Source organism: Scyliorhinus canicula, chromosome 13 (assembly GCF_902713615.1).
Source record: "Scyliorhinus canicula chromosome 13, sScyCan1.1, whole genome shotgun sequence".
NCBI classification, from domain to species: domain Eukaryota; kingdom Metazoa; phylum Chordata; class Chondrichthyes; order Carcharhiniformes; family Scyliorhinidae; genus Scyliorhinus; species Scyliorhinus canicula.
The window spans coordinates 114,318,454-114,332,808 of NC_052158.1; the positions used below are offsets into that span (position 1 = coordinate 114,318,454).

The 14,355-nt window shown below is 44.7% G+C and overlaps 2 protein-coding genes across 6 annotated transcripts in view; both read right to left on the minus strand.

The window, feature by feature from the left end:
* Window positions 1-3,245, minus strand: part of LOC119976025 (major facilitator superfamily domain-containing protein 8-like) — a 77,008-nt gene extending 73,763 nt beyond the window's left edge. The window contains exon 1 of one of the 3 annotated variants that reach the window (XM_038816097.1): window positions 2,914-3,245. In XM_038816097.1, coding sequence (XP_038672025.1) covers window positions 2,914-2,989 — 76 coding nt within the window. In that variant the 5' untranslated portion in view covers window positions 2,990-3,245. Of the gene's footprint in view, window positions 1-2,738; window positions 2,862-2,913 lie in introns of those variants that run through there. The other 2 variants (XM_038816095.1, XM_038816098.1) reach the window with 2 other exon arrangements.
* Window positions 3,246-8,857: 5,612 nt separating this feature from the next.
* polr2h (RNA polymerase II, I and III subunit H) overlaps window positions 8,858-14,355 on the minus strand; it is a 29,111-nt gene continuing 23,613 nt past the window's right edge. For 2 of the 3 annotated variants that reach the window (XM_038816208.1, XM_038816207.1), the window contains exons 4-5: window positions 12,723-12,806; window positions 8,858-9,305 (exon numbers count right to left, since the gene is read on the minus strand). In XM_038816208.1, the coding sequence (XP_038672136.1) occupies window positions 9,188-9,305; window positions 12,723-12,806 (202 nt within the window). In that variant the 3' untranslated portion in view covers window positions 8,858-9,187. The remainder of the gene's footprint in view (window positions 9,306-12,722; window positions 12,807-14,355) is intronic. The other variant, XM_038816209.1, reaches the window with a different exon arrangement.

The following is a 14,355-nucleotide window of genomic DNA, read 5'->3' on the forward strand; positions in this document are numbered from 1 at the left end:
AATGTGAAATTAACCTCAGTTAAGATTATGTTGTGCTGCGACTTAATAAAGCAAGCCAGGACAGACTAATTAATTACAAACCAGTCATCGTAACCTGAATGGTGGACAAAATATTGGAAAGAGATTTAAGGACAGGAAACATTTTCATTTGGAAAGCCACTGATTATTCAAGGATAGTCATAATAGATTTGTTAAGGAAAGATCATGTCTGATTGAGTATTTGAGAAATTAATCAGTAGGGTTGTTGAGGTTAGCACATTTGAATAGTGTACATGGATTTTAATAACGCTTTTTGACAAGATCCCATATGATAAACTAAAGCTCATGGAATCCAAAATTGGTAACGTGGCAGGAAATAAAGGGTCAATGGGTGTTTTGCAGTCTGCGAGGTTATCACCAATGGGATTTTACAGGGTTCAGTACAGGATCCCTTGCTTTTCATGATTTTTAACCAAGGATTTAGACTTGCATATCGGGGGCCGGCATGATTCAGAAGTTTGGAGATGATAGGAATATTGGCCACGGGGTTAACAGTGAGGAACGAAGCTGTACACTTCAGGAAGGTAGCAATATCTGAGAGATGTCAGGTAATGCATTTTTGGAGGACAATAAAATAGGCAACGGAATTCTCAGTAAATGGTAGAATACCGAGAAATGTAGAGGAACAGAAGGACCTTGGAGTGCATGTCCACAGAACCCTGAAGATAGCAAGATAGGTCAATATGATGGTTGAGAAGGCATATGGGATACTTGCTTTTATTGGCCAAAGGAGTAGAGTAAGGAATAAAGTGGTTATGACAGAGCTACATAAAACATGGCGGCACGCTGGTGCAGTAGTTAGCACTGCTGCCTCACGACGCCGAAGACCCATGTTCGATCCCGGCCCCGGGTCACTGCAAATTCTTCCAGTGCCTGCGTGGGTCTCACCCCCACAACCCAAAGATGTGCAGGGTAGGCGGATGGGCTCGCTAAATAGCTCCTTAATTGGAAAAAAATTGGGTACTTTAAATTAATTTTTTAAAAGAACTACATAAAACACTAAGTTAGACCAGTTAGGTTACTGCATTACAGGCTGTAATTGCACCGGACAGAGTACAGACGACGATTTATGACGGTGTTGCCAGGGATAGAACGTTTTAGCTGTGAAGTAAAACGTGATAAACTGGGATTATTTTCTTTGGATCAAAGGAGACTGAGAGGAGGTTTAATTGAGATGTATAAAATTATAAAATTATGAGGGCCTTAAACAGACTGGATGGAACGCATCTATTTCACTTAGCATTGAATTAAAGTAATTAGTGGAAGGATTAAAGGGAATGGAGGAACATTTTCTTCAAGAAGGTGTTGGAGGTCTGAAACTTGTAGAGGCAAAACCCCTTGGCTTATTCAAAAATAAGTGGATATGCACTTGAAATGTCATAACCCAAGTGATATTAGGCAGGTAAACTGTTTTTTCAGCCAGTGGACACAATGGGCCAATGGTCCTCTGTGCTGTAAATTTTCTACATTTTTATTAGTTTGCTGGTAAGGAACATTGATTAATCTCTGGTCATTTTGTCCCTCCTAAATGGTGAGGTTACCACCCCTCATAGAAAGCTTCACATATCAGGACCAGGAGCTTATCATGCATAGGGGACACATGCAACTGTGAGCCCAAATGGATCTAAGGCATTTGTAAATACTAAATAAAATATGTACAAATCTCAATACATTCCTTAACATTTTATAAATACATATATTTTACTTTCATTTAATAAGATGTCCCTAAGGGGTTTGCAATTAGTATTGGGTTTGAAATCTGGAGATCATCTCATTTTCCCTAATGCTACACAATTTTGTAAATGAAAACAATAATGTTCACATCTCAAAACAATAGCACGCTATTTAAGTCAGCAGACCGATTCCCTTCCATGCTTGTCATGTCACATCTGTGCCAATGACTGCCCCTGACCACATCCACCTTCTTTCTCTTAGTGGTTTTGAAAGTTGTGAGTTTCAACAATTCTGTCTTCATCTCCCTCTCATAGCCTCCGTCTGACTCTCAATCACTGAAGATGCGTGATCTGTCTGCATATTCCACATTGTGTCCAATTTAATCATTTAATTTTGTTGTCTTGCTCACTTTGGGAATCGTAAAGCTCTTTTCCCCAGTGACACTTCCCCCAAAGGCAAAAAATCTCTGGCAGCACGTTTTAAAATTGTTATTGCTTGTTGCGAGTGCACAGCCGTTAATGGCATTTCCAGACAAAATGTCAAAGTGACAGTTGCACTACTGAGCTGCTGAACAAAAAATGAAAATGAAATGAAATGAAAATCGCTTATTGTCACGAGTAGGCTTCAAATTAAGTTACTGTGAAAAGCCCCTCGTCGCCACATTCCGGAGCCTGTTCGGGGAGGCTGGTACGGGAAGGGAAGAAGTTTAACAGTAGAATGCAAGCATTAAAGATAACAGCGTGGATTAAAGTGCAGACAGATCTGCCATTATTATTTTTTTGCCTCGGCGTGTTCATGACTTTTAACTAATCCTTCATTTAAAAATAAGTTGGCAGGCGAGCACGCTGATTTGCCATGAGGCTGAGCAGGGAGTGTTTGAAACATAATTATTCAGTAAAATGTCCTTTCCCCAAGAGTCTCTGCTAGCCGACCTACACGTTTGTTAAATGGTTGCAGGTAAATTTGACTGAGTGCTGGATGGCTACACAGCGACCCACAGCATGGCATTATGACTGAAAGTCTACCTGATGAAACATTAGCAGGTGCCCTGCACAGACGGATCGGACTTTCTCCTCTCCCTGCTGGAGCTGCAAAGCCCGGGCACAGGCTGGAAGACACAGATGTGACTGTTTACAGCCTCTTCATGCAGGCGGCCAGCGGGATATTGGGATGCAGCGAGAGGGTCTGCTCCTTGCTTACCGTACTCGATGCCGCTGAAGAGGAAGAGCAGACCGATGGTGATGTTGGTGAGCCTGCGCTTGGTCCGCAGCTCCATGGCGACCTCCCTCTGCCTTCCAGCCGGCCGGCCGTCGGACCCAAGGACTGCCCGCCACCAGGCCGTCGGACACGGCAGTTGTGCTCTGCCTTCCCCGCTCTGCCTTCCCCTCCCCACCTTGTGGGGGTAGTGCGGACAGAGGCCGCACTGACCTGAGGCGACTTTCAGCTGTCAGCCGCGGCCTGCTCGATGTCCCTCAGGCCGCGGTGGTCACCCGCCGCTAGCTCCACGGTGAGAGCGTGTCACCTGCATCAGCCCCGCCCCGCACCACCTGGCCCCGCCCCGCACCACCTGGCCCCGCCCCACCTGGCCCCGCCCCGCACCACCTGGCCCCGCCCCGCACCACCTGGCCCCGCCCCGCACCACCTGGCCCCGCCCCACCCCTTCCCTCCTGGTCCCACCCCTTACCTCCTGGCCCCACCCCACCCCTTACCTCCTGGCCCCGCCCCTTAACTCCTGGCCCCACCCCTTAACTCCTGGCCCCACCCACCTGGCCCCACCCACCAGCAACGGCCTCACCCCTTATCACCTCCCCCCCCCCCCAATAATAGGGCTACCTGACCAGGCCCTTACCACCTGGCCCCGCCCCAGCCCTTACCTTCTGGCCCCACCCCACACCTCCTGGCCCCACCCCCCGGCCCCACCCACCGGCAACAGCCTTGCCCTTATCACCTCTCCCCCCCAATAATAGGGCTACCTGACCAGGCCCTTACCTCCTGGCCCCACCCACCTGGCCCCACCCACCGGCAACAGCCTCGCCCCTTAACACCTCCCCCCCAATAATAGGGCCACCTGACCAGGCCCTTACCATCTGGCCCCGCCCACCATGTGAGCCGTCCTGCATCAGCCCCACCCCTTACCACCTGGCCCCACCCCTCACCACCTGGCCCCACCTACCGGCAACAGCCTCGCCCCTTAACACCTCCCCCCCAATAATAGGGCCACCTGACCAGGCCCTTACCATCTGGCCCCGCCCACCATGTGAGCCGTCCTGCATCAGCCCCACCCCTTACCACCTGGCCCCACCTCTCACCACCTGGCCCCACCTACCGGCAACAGCCTCGCCCCTTATCACTTCCCCCCCAATAATAGGGCCACCTGACCAGACCCTTACCATTTGGCCCCACCCACCATGTGAGCCATCCTGTATCAGCCCCACCCCTTACCACTTGGCTCTGCCCACCTTGACCACACTCTATATGCCCCACCCCATACTACCTGAAACAATAGGGAGATGCCAGTGTTGGACTGGGGTGGGCACATGAAGACGTTTGACAACACCAGGTTAAAGTCCAACAGGTTTGTTTCGAATCATGGCTTTCGGAGCACTGCTCCTTCCTCAGGTGAATGAAGAGATAGGTTCCAGAAACACACACAATATATATATATATATATATTATGTAGACAAAGTTAAAGATGTAAGACAATACTTTTTACAGTTCCAGAGAGAGGGATAATCACAGGTTAGAGGTGTGGGTTATCTCAAGCCAGGACAGTTGGTAGGATTTCACAAGCCCAGGCCAGATGGTGGGGGGTGAATGTAATGCGACATGAATCCAAGGTGCCGGTTGAGGCCTTAGTGTGTGCGGAACTTGGTTCTAAGTTTCTGCTCGGCGATTCTGCATTGTTGCGTGTCCTGAAGGCTTACCCAAAGATCAGAGGCTGAATACCCTTGACTGCTGAAGTGTTCCCCGATTGGGAGCATTCCTGCCTGGCAATTGTACGATGTCCGTTCATCCGTTGTTGCAGCGTCTGCATGGTCTCGCCAATATACCACGCTTCGGGACATCCTTTCCTGCAGCGTATGAGGTAGACAACGTTGGTCGAGTCGCACGAGTATGTACCATGTACCTGGTGGGTGGTGGTCTCACATGTAATGGTGGTACCCATGTCGATGATCTGGCATATCTTGCAGAGATTGCCATGGCAGGGTTGTGTGGTGTCGTGGTCAGTGTTCTGAAGGCTGGGTAGTTTGCTGCAAACAATGGGTTGTTTGAGGTTGCGCGGTTGTTTGAAGGCAAGTAGTGGGGTTCAAGTAGTGGGAGTGTAGGGATGACCTTGGCAAGATGTTCGTCTTCATCGATGACGTGTTGAAGGCTGCGAAGAAGATGCCAAGGTCATCCCCATGACCAGTTGTCTTCACTAACACTCTCAGCAGCTTTGCTCACCATTTTACTGGTATGTCAAAATTCACCAGCATCTCCATGTTCCAATACAGGCCAATTGGATCCATTATTTTGTTGATGTTTGATTGTATATCGCTGAAATGCTAGAAGCCTGACTTTGAAATCTGCAACACCTAATTTTCTTGCTTCTTCCAGGGTGAAGATTTGGATAGATCAGTAAGAAATGGCAAGTCCATTCAGGCGATTCTGCAACTTCATTTCCAACTGCAGCCTCTTGCTCGGCTTTTCTCAGTTTGCACACTTAGGCATCTGCCAAAGTTGTGTAGAAAGATTCTTTCAATCTTGAACATTCTTCTTGGATATTTTCAATTCACGAGCTGCGGCACAATTATTTGTCTGCTCTGCAATCTCAATTATTTTAAGTTTGAACTGGACTGTGTATCAAGCCATTCCTTCTCAGCACTATGTTGCAATTTTGGAGGGCAAGATTGGTGGAAATGCAGCACACACCAGTGAGGTGGTAGCCTTGACAGCACTTGTTGATGCACAAGTACTAGGAGCTGGACAACTGCCTTCAATGGTGTGCCAATGGTGTGAATAATTTTGCACCACGATGAGTTTGATTTCAGTGGCAGGAGGGTGTTAAGTTCAAAGAGAATGGATCTTGGGCAGCACGGTGGCGTAGTGGGTTGGCCCTGCTGCCTCATGGTGCCGAGGTTCCAGGTTCGATCCCAGCTCTGGGTCACTGTCCATGTGGAGTTTGCACATTCTCCCTGTGTTTGCGTAGGTTTCACCCCCACAACCCAAAGATGTGCAGGCTAGGTGGATTGGCCACGCTAAATTGCCTTTTAATTGGAAAAGAATAATTGGGTACTCTGAATTTATATTAAAAAAATAAAAGCCAGCAGTCAACGTTTACACAAGATCAACCATTACTTGAGTATATACGGTAAACCAGAAATAAAAACAGAAAATGCTGGAAAGAAGTGCAGCACTTTTTCTCTCTCCACAGATCTCGCCCACCTACGGAGTATTTCCAACACTTTATTTCCGATTTTCAGTATCTGCAGCATTTTGCTTTTGTATCTAAACCAGGTTGTTTGGAACCTTGGGTGTTACATTTGATCCTTCAACGACACATTCACTAAGACTGTCTATTTCCACCTCCACAACATCACCTGACCTATCCATGCCACAGCTCATCTGTTGTTGAAACTGTCATTCGTATCTTTTTTACCTTTATTCCTGCTTGTTCCAAAACATTCCTGGCTGGTCTTATGCATTCTATCTTTCATATGGGCGGCACAATAGTAGTGGTTAGCACTGTTGATTCGCACCACCAGGGACCCGGGTTCGATCCCCCATCTTCGGTCACTGCCGGTGCGGAGTCTGCACGTTCTTCCCATGTCTGTGTGGGTTTCCTCCTCCGGGCGCTCCAGTTTCCTCCCACAAGTCCCAATGATGTACTGTTAGGCGAATTGTACATTCTGAATTCTCCCTCAGTGCACTCGAACAGGCACTGGAGTGTGGCAACTGTGGGATTTTCACAGTAACTTCATTGTAGTGTTAATGTGTGCCTACTTGTGACACTGATAAAGATTATTCAAATGCAGGACATTCAAAAAGCTGCCTAACTTACACAAAGTTCTAATCACCTATGCTCACTGACCTACATTGGCTTCACGTCAATCAATATTTTATTTTTAAATTCTCATCCTGTTTCAAATTCCTCCATCGCCTTGTCACTCCCTATCTTTTTACTCTCCTCCAGGCTCACAACCATCGGAGATATCTTCACTCCTCTAATTCTGACCTCTTGAGCATCCTCACCGTACCTTCAGTTGTCAAGCTCTGCAATTCCTTCCCTACATTTCTTTGCCTTGCTATCCTCAAGAAACTTCTTTAAAACCTACTTCTCTGACCAAGCTTTTGACTGCCATTTCTATCTCGGAACTCATGACCTTGAAATGTAATCCTGAGCTACAGGAGCCCTAGAATAGGAAGTCATACTTAAAGATAAGGATACGTTCCTCAGCCGCAGAAAAATACTTTTCACTGTACTTCGGTACATGTGACAATAAATCAAAATCAATCAACCAAGAGGGGAGGAGGCTTCAGTGAAGCATATATAAACACTGATATGAACTGTTTGAGACAAATGGCCTGCTTCTGTGCTATATATCCTACATGATCATGAAGAAAATATCTGCATAACCTCTTCTGAATTCCAGCCTTGGGATAAAGGGTAACATTATAAAATTATTGTTTTTGATTATTTTTTGTTTGAGCACTAATGTTTAGTGATTTTTACATGGAACATCTGTTATAAAGAGCAGAGTTCCATCAAGTCAGTCAACTCAGATCACAAAGTAGAAGGACAATGTACAAATACCATAACAAGAGATTCTAACCATCTCCACTTGACATTATCATCATTGAATGCCTCACCATCAGCATCCTGGAGTTGGGAATTCTCTCCACTTGCCTCGAAGAGTTTGGCTCTGATAGCACTCAAGTAGGTTGAAACAATGAAGGACAAAGCAGTCCACTTGATTGGCACCTCATCCACCACCTTAAACATTTCCCTCCACGGTATACCATCTAGAAAATGTACTGCAGCAACTCACCAAGTCCTTCAACAGCTCCTTTCAAACCAAGCTCTACCACCTATGAACTGCACCACCTTCAAATCCACAAAATTCTTGGAACTACATCGCCGTTCCTTCACGGTCACAGGATTAAAATCCTGGAATTTCTTCCTCACAGTACAATGGTGCACTGACACCAGATGGACTGCAGCAGTTCAAGAAGGCAGCTCACCACTGCTTTTCAAAGACAATTAGGGATAAGCAACCAATTTCTGGCCTTTCCACTGCAAACATCAGTTAAAGGAGTTTTTTGAAAATGATGTGAGCAGGCATTGAGGCAAGAGTGTTCAGAATTTCACACCGCCGGATTGTTATGTTGGTTCCTCAGCTCCGTCCCGTCCTGAAGCCATTTTCCCCAGGGTGGGATGGAGGAGCAGCAGAACCACCCACAAGCCTTCAGTTCCCCAGAGATGTTGGGGAACAGTGCATGTTTGTGCCTTGAGGAAGCTCCTCAGGGATAGTTGTGGGGGGGGGGGGGGGGGGGGGGGGGATCATGGTTCTGCACTTTGACAGATTTGAAGTTCCTCCTGTCTACATGCAGCCGAAGTGTGAAAGGGTTCGCCTCCTCCAATAGTGGCTAGGACTTTTTCTTTTGACTATAAATTTATAAAAATTGGAGAAGACACTTCCATATTTGAGCACCCTCACTGCAAAGTTATCCTCCTGTTGCTGTTTCCAAGCTGGAGAGCCCACTACTGGCCCTCCAGCTTGGAGATGGCCTCGCATCCCTATTTCAACAGCGTACCTGCTCTCTGGCCGCTAAATGACCAATTCAGTGAAAATCACACATTAATGACCGTTTCCCACAACCCCCATTTGAGCCGGACGGAAACAAAATGCAGACTTCTGACCCCTATTTGAGCTGGACAGCATCATCCTGAAGGCTACAGGGAAAATTCTACTCTATATCTCTGCTGCCCTTATGGCCAAATACCACGTTTTTTAGTTTTCCTTTTATGCATCTAAGAAATTCTACTTTGTCCATCGTCTCCCAACAGTTGACGAAAGCAACTGATCCCTTTTCTCAGACCAAACTTATTGAAAAATAAAACAGTATATATTGTATATGGCATACTGACTCATTAAAAAAGCCTTTACTGTTAATCATGTGACACATTTTTATTTAGACACTGGAGAATTCAATTACCGGTAAATCCTTTTTTGTACATTCGTTATTACAAAAAGCACACTTTTGTTTCACTTAATAGCAACTTAATAAAACTTTCTTTAATTTCACACAGTGAGGCAAATAAGTTTCCTTAAGTGGTTCCTTTCCTATCTCCTTTAAAACAGGGAAACTGGAAATGTAGGGCAACATTTACACATTTGGTGTGATAATGGTTTGTTGACTATGGCAACAAACAAACTTGATTTCATTGATAAGCCAAGAAACTTTGGGATAGCCATCATTTTGTCAATGCATCTTAAAAAGCAAGTTTCTTCATTAGCAGGTACACTCTGGAATCCACCTCAAATCCATGTAAATTATTTGCATCGCCTTGAAGCCTCATTAGGAGACCGCCATATGACACATAGGCTGATCTGAAAGGAGTGAAAATCCACAGTAAGTATTTCTGCAACATTTTCAAGAAAATTAAAATTTAAAACATTAGCTCCACACTATCTCGAAGCATACGGGATGTATTAACATGCTGAAGCACTAGTATCCAGGGCAATGCTTCAAATCCGTATGACTCTAGCTCTGAAGAGGAGTCGTATTAGACTGGAAACGTTAACTTTGTTTGTCTCTCCACTGATGCGAGCAGACCTGCTGAGTCTTTCCAGCCCTTTCTGGTTTATTTCAGATTCACAGCATCCGCAGTATTTTGCTTTAAAGAACGGTAGTGTACTAATGTCTAGTTCTAGAATTTACATTGTAGCCCAGCACTTAAGCATTTTTTTTGGGGGGGGAGGGGGGGAAGCAGTAGTGTTGTGATAATGTCGCTGGAAAAACTATTCAGCGGCCCAGGCTAATGCTCTGGGGGCGCTGTATCAAATCCCATCAGGCAACTGGTGGATTTTAAATTAAATTAATAAAATCTGAAATTAAAAGCTAGTCTAACAGTGACCACAAAACCAGTGTCAATTGTTAAAAAAAACCATCTGATTAATTCATTTGAAGGGAAGGAAATCCACCATCCTTATCTGGTCTGGCCTCAATGGTGACTTCACACCAGCAGCAATGTGTCTGACTCTTAAATACCTTCTGGCCCAGCTATCCACTCAGTTGTATCAAATTGTTACAAAGTCTAAAAGGGATGAAACCAGACAGACAACCGAACATTGATCTGTGCACCAGAATCAAAGGCACACCCAGTCCTACAAAGCTCTCTGGACTAACATCTGGGACTTGTGCCAATATTGGGAGCTGTCCCACAGACAAGTCAAGCAACTGCCTGATACAGTCATACTCACAGAATAATACGTTATGGGCAATAGCCAAATATCACCATCACCCATCCCTTGGTATGTCTTAGGTCTTTGTCAGGTGATGAGGGACCCAACAGAAAGAAAAACATACTTGACCTGATCCTCACCAATCTATCTGTCACAGTGGAATCTGTCTATGACAGTACTGGCAAGCGTAACCACTGTATAGTCCTTAAGGAAATGAAGTCCCATCTTCACATAGAGAATTCTCTCCATTGTGTTGTGTGGCACAACCACCATACTGAATGGAATAGATTTCAAACAGACTCAACTCAAAACTTGGCATCTATGAAGTGCTGTGGATCACCAGCAGCAGAAGAATTGTATACAATAAACACAATCTGTAATCTTAGGACCCTGCATATCCCCCACTCTACCATTACCACTGGTAATGGTCATTGTCTGTGCGGAGTCTGCACGTTCTCCCTGTGTCTGCATGGGTTTCCTCTGGATGCTCTGGTTTCCTCCCACAAGTCCTGAAAGACATGCTGTTAGGTAAGTTGGATGTTCTGAATTCTCCCTCCGTGTACCCGAACAGGTGCCGGAATGTGACAACTAGGGACTTTCACAGTAACTTCACTGTAGCGTTAATGTAAACCTACTTGTGACAATAAAGATTATAATTATGCCATCAAGATGGGGGGTCAACTCTGCTTCAATGAAGAGTGCAGGAGGGCGTGGCAGGAACAACATCAGGGATGAGTATCAACCTGGTGAAGCTGCAACATAAGACTACATGTATGCCAAATAGTGGAAGCAGCTTGCGATAGACAGAGCTAAGCGGATCAGATGTAAGCTCTGCTGTCTTGCCATATCCAGTTGTGAATGGACAATTAAATAACTAACTAAGGCGCCATAAATATCTCCAGCCTCAATGATGGGGGATCCCAGTGCTCAAGGCAAGGCTGAAGCATTTGCAGCCAACTGGCCTCCTCCTGAAGTCCGGAGCACCACTGATGCCAGTCTTTAGCCAATTCGATTCACTCCCCAGATATCAAGAAACAGCTGAAGGCACTGGATGCCGCAAAGGCTATGCACCCAGACAGCTTTCCAGCAATAGTATTGAAGACTTGTGCTCCAGAACTAGCCGTGACCCAAGCCAGCTACAACACTGACATCTACTAAGCAATATGCAAAATTGCCACGGTATGGCAAGTCCACAAAAAAGGAGAAATCCAAACCAGACAATTAATGCTCCATCAGTCTACTCTTGACCATTAGCAAAGTGACGGAAAGTACTGTTGACAGTGCTATCAAGCAGCACCTACTCAGCAATAACCTCTGCACTGACATTCAGTTTGGGGTCCACCAGGGCCAGTCAGCTGTCGACTTCACTATTGCCTTGGTCCAAACAGTGACAAAAGAGCTGAACTAGAGATGAGGTGATGGTGACTGTCCTTGGCATCAAGGCAGCATGTGACCAAGTGTGGCATCAAGGAACCCGAGGAAAACTGAAGTCAATGGTGATCAGGTGGAATACTCTCCACTGGTTGAAGTCAGACATAGCATAAAAGAAGATTTTAATGATTGTTAGAGGTCAATCATCTCAGTCCCAGGACATAATTGCACAAGTTCCTCAGGCTATTGCCTGACAATATTCAGCCTTGGACAATATTCAGCCTTGGACTGATAAGTGGTCAGTAACATTTGCACCACACAAGTGTCAGACAATGACAATCTCCAACAAGAGAGAATATAACCATCTCCCCATGACATTCAATGGCATTTCCAACACAGAATCTTCCGCCATCAACATCCTTGGGAGGCGGGGGGCTTAACACTGACCAGCAACTGAATTGGACCAGCTATCTAACAATTATGGCTACAGAGAGGTCAGAGACTGGAATTCTGTAGAACAAGATACCTCCCGACTCCCCAATGCCTTTCACCATCTACAAATAGAGTGGAATACTCTCCACTTGCCTGGATGGATACAGCTCCAAAAAAAAGCTCAATACCATCCTCGACAACAATGCCCGCTTGATTAGCACCCCATCCGTAAACATTCACTCCCTCAACTTCCGATGCATAATGAGAGTGGTGTGTACCATCTACAAGATGTACTCCAACAACTCACTAAGGCCAAATCCAGCACCTCAACCACTTAGAAATTCATGGGTAGCAGATGCATGGGAACACATGCAGATTGCCTGCAAGAATTTCTCCAAGTCACATACCATTCTGGCTTGAAACTATGTCACTATTCCTCTGCTGTGGCTGGGTCAAAATTCTTTCCAACTGCACTGTGGGTATTCCTATAACACAAAGACTGCAGAAGTTCAAGAAGGCAGTTCACCACCACCTTCTCAAGGGCAAATAACAATGGGCAATAAATGTTGGGCTAGCCAGCAACACCCACCTCCCATGAACAATTTTTTTTGAAATTTGGGTGCTCAATACATCCAGATTTTACCAAATTATCTCCATGAACATTTGCAGCATCTATTTTTAACTAATACAACTCACCATTTAAATAAATGTACAGCCAATTTCTGTTAACCTCAATGCAGTAGACGATATTATACTCACAGTCTAGTGGCTGCTTCAGTCGAGCTCTCATCACCTTCTATTCTATAAACTTTTCCATACATAACATACTCAAATTGGTCAGCCCTGTTACAAAACAGAAAAGAAAATAGCATTTAGTAACGTGAGAAAATAAATTCTGAGAAACTGAAAATTTACATTTTTGGACCCAGATGATTCTAGGCTAAATACTGCAGAGAACAGTGTTTACTATTACCAGCCTACTTCAATTTGATGAACTCAACAATAATTGTTCCATCACTACAGAAAGCAAGTGTTCCAATTATTTTTATACAGCGATATCTGAACTGTTTAAATTAATTTCACATAAGACATTGTGCAACCAAATCAAAAGTACTTTGATATTGTCCTCTGAACTATTCTGACCAAGACCCATTTTGTTACAAACCGTGTCTTGGAAATAGCCTTGATTACAGAAATGAAAATCAGCCAGAGATCATGCTCTTGATGAAAACTCAGCAATAGTGTTTGAAATAGAAGCATATGAAAATACACGTGTATATGAGTGAATAATGGGCTTCCCAATCTTTGTAATCAAATCATGTGTCACAATTTACCATCATTGCTCACATGTGAATAATGAACTGCAATTGCGGTTGTTGGGTTAGGCGGTGTATGTTTGTAATGTATGCCTCTGTTAATAAAAGCTTATGTATAAATATAATGTTCCAGTTCCATCCTTCAATGCCTAGCTATACGGAACAGAATATCCAGAATTCTAATTCTTTAATTAGTTAAAATGTTTTCAAAATCTACACTTTTCTGGAGTAAAAGGACCCAGTTCTCTAAGGCTTTCATGGTAACTAAAGACTTTAAACAAGTCGTTATCTTCAGAATCCATTCTGGGGCCTTCACATCACACAGCATTTGAGGAAACCAAAACCAATCAAAGTGTTCTAGGCCTAACAAAGGTCTTTATACAAGATCAGTACAGTGTGCCTGTTTTGTAACGGACTGTCTTAGCAAAATAATTCGAGGTTATTGGCTCAGTGATAATGATAGAATAGCGATACATATCCTTGTCAGAAGGGTGTTTAATTTCGAAGGGAGTTTGTAAGTGGTGATGTTCTTACAACATTGTCCGTCTCCATGGCAGATGTCACAGCGGTAGGTGGTACTGCGAAAGTAACCTCAGGTGAGTTTCTGAAGTTCAGTAAATTATGTTTACTGCAACAGCAGGGGTTAGTAAAAAGGTAAAGTTGCCTAGTCCAAGATGACCATGGGCTGCTTTCCCCTTTAAGGGGAAAAGTTGAGTGGTGTTGATTTAACATGAGGATCACCACAACTTAAGGCGAGGGGCAAGGTTAATTAATAAGGTGGGCCTTCATGAATAACCTCTGGAAGAGTGGTTTTTGTGTCCTGTGGCAATGATCAAGTAAATTGCTATCCTGGATGGTTGAACATTTAAAAAAAATATACAGCGACATTCTGGCTGTGCCCATTCGGGTGACTGATTTTTTTAAAATTTAAAGTACCCAGTTCATTTTTTTTCCAATTAAGGGGCAATTTAGCATGGCCAATCCACCTAGCCTGTACATTTTGGGTTGTGGGGGCACAAACACAGGGAGAATGTGCAAACTCCACATGGACAGTGACCCAGAGCCGGGATCGAAAT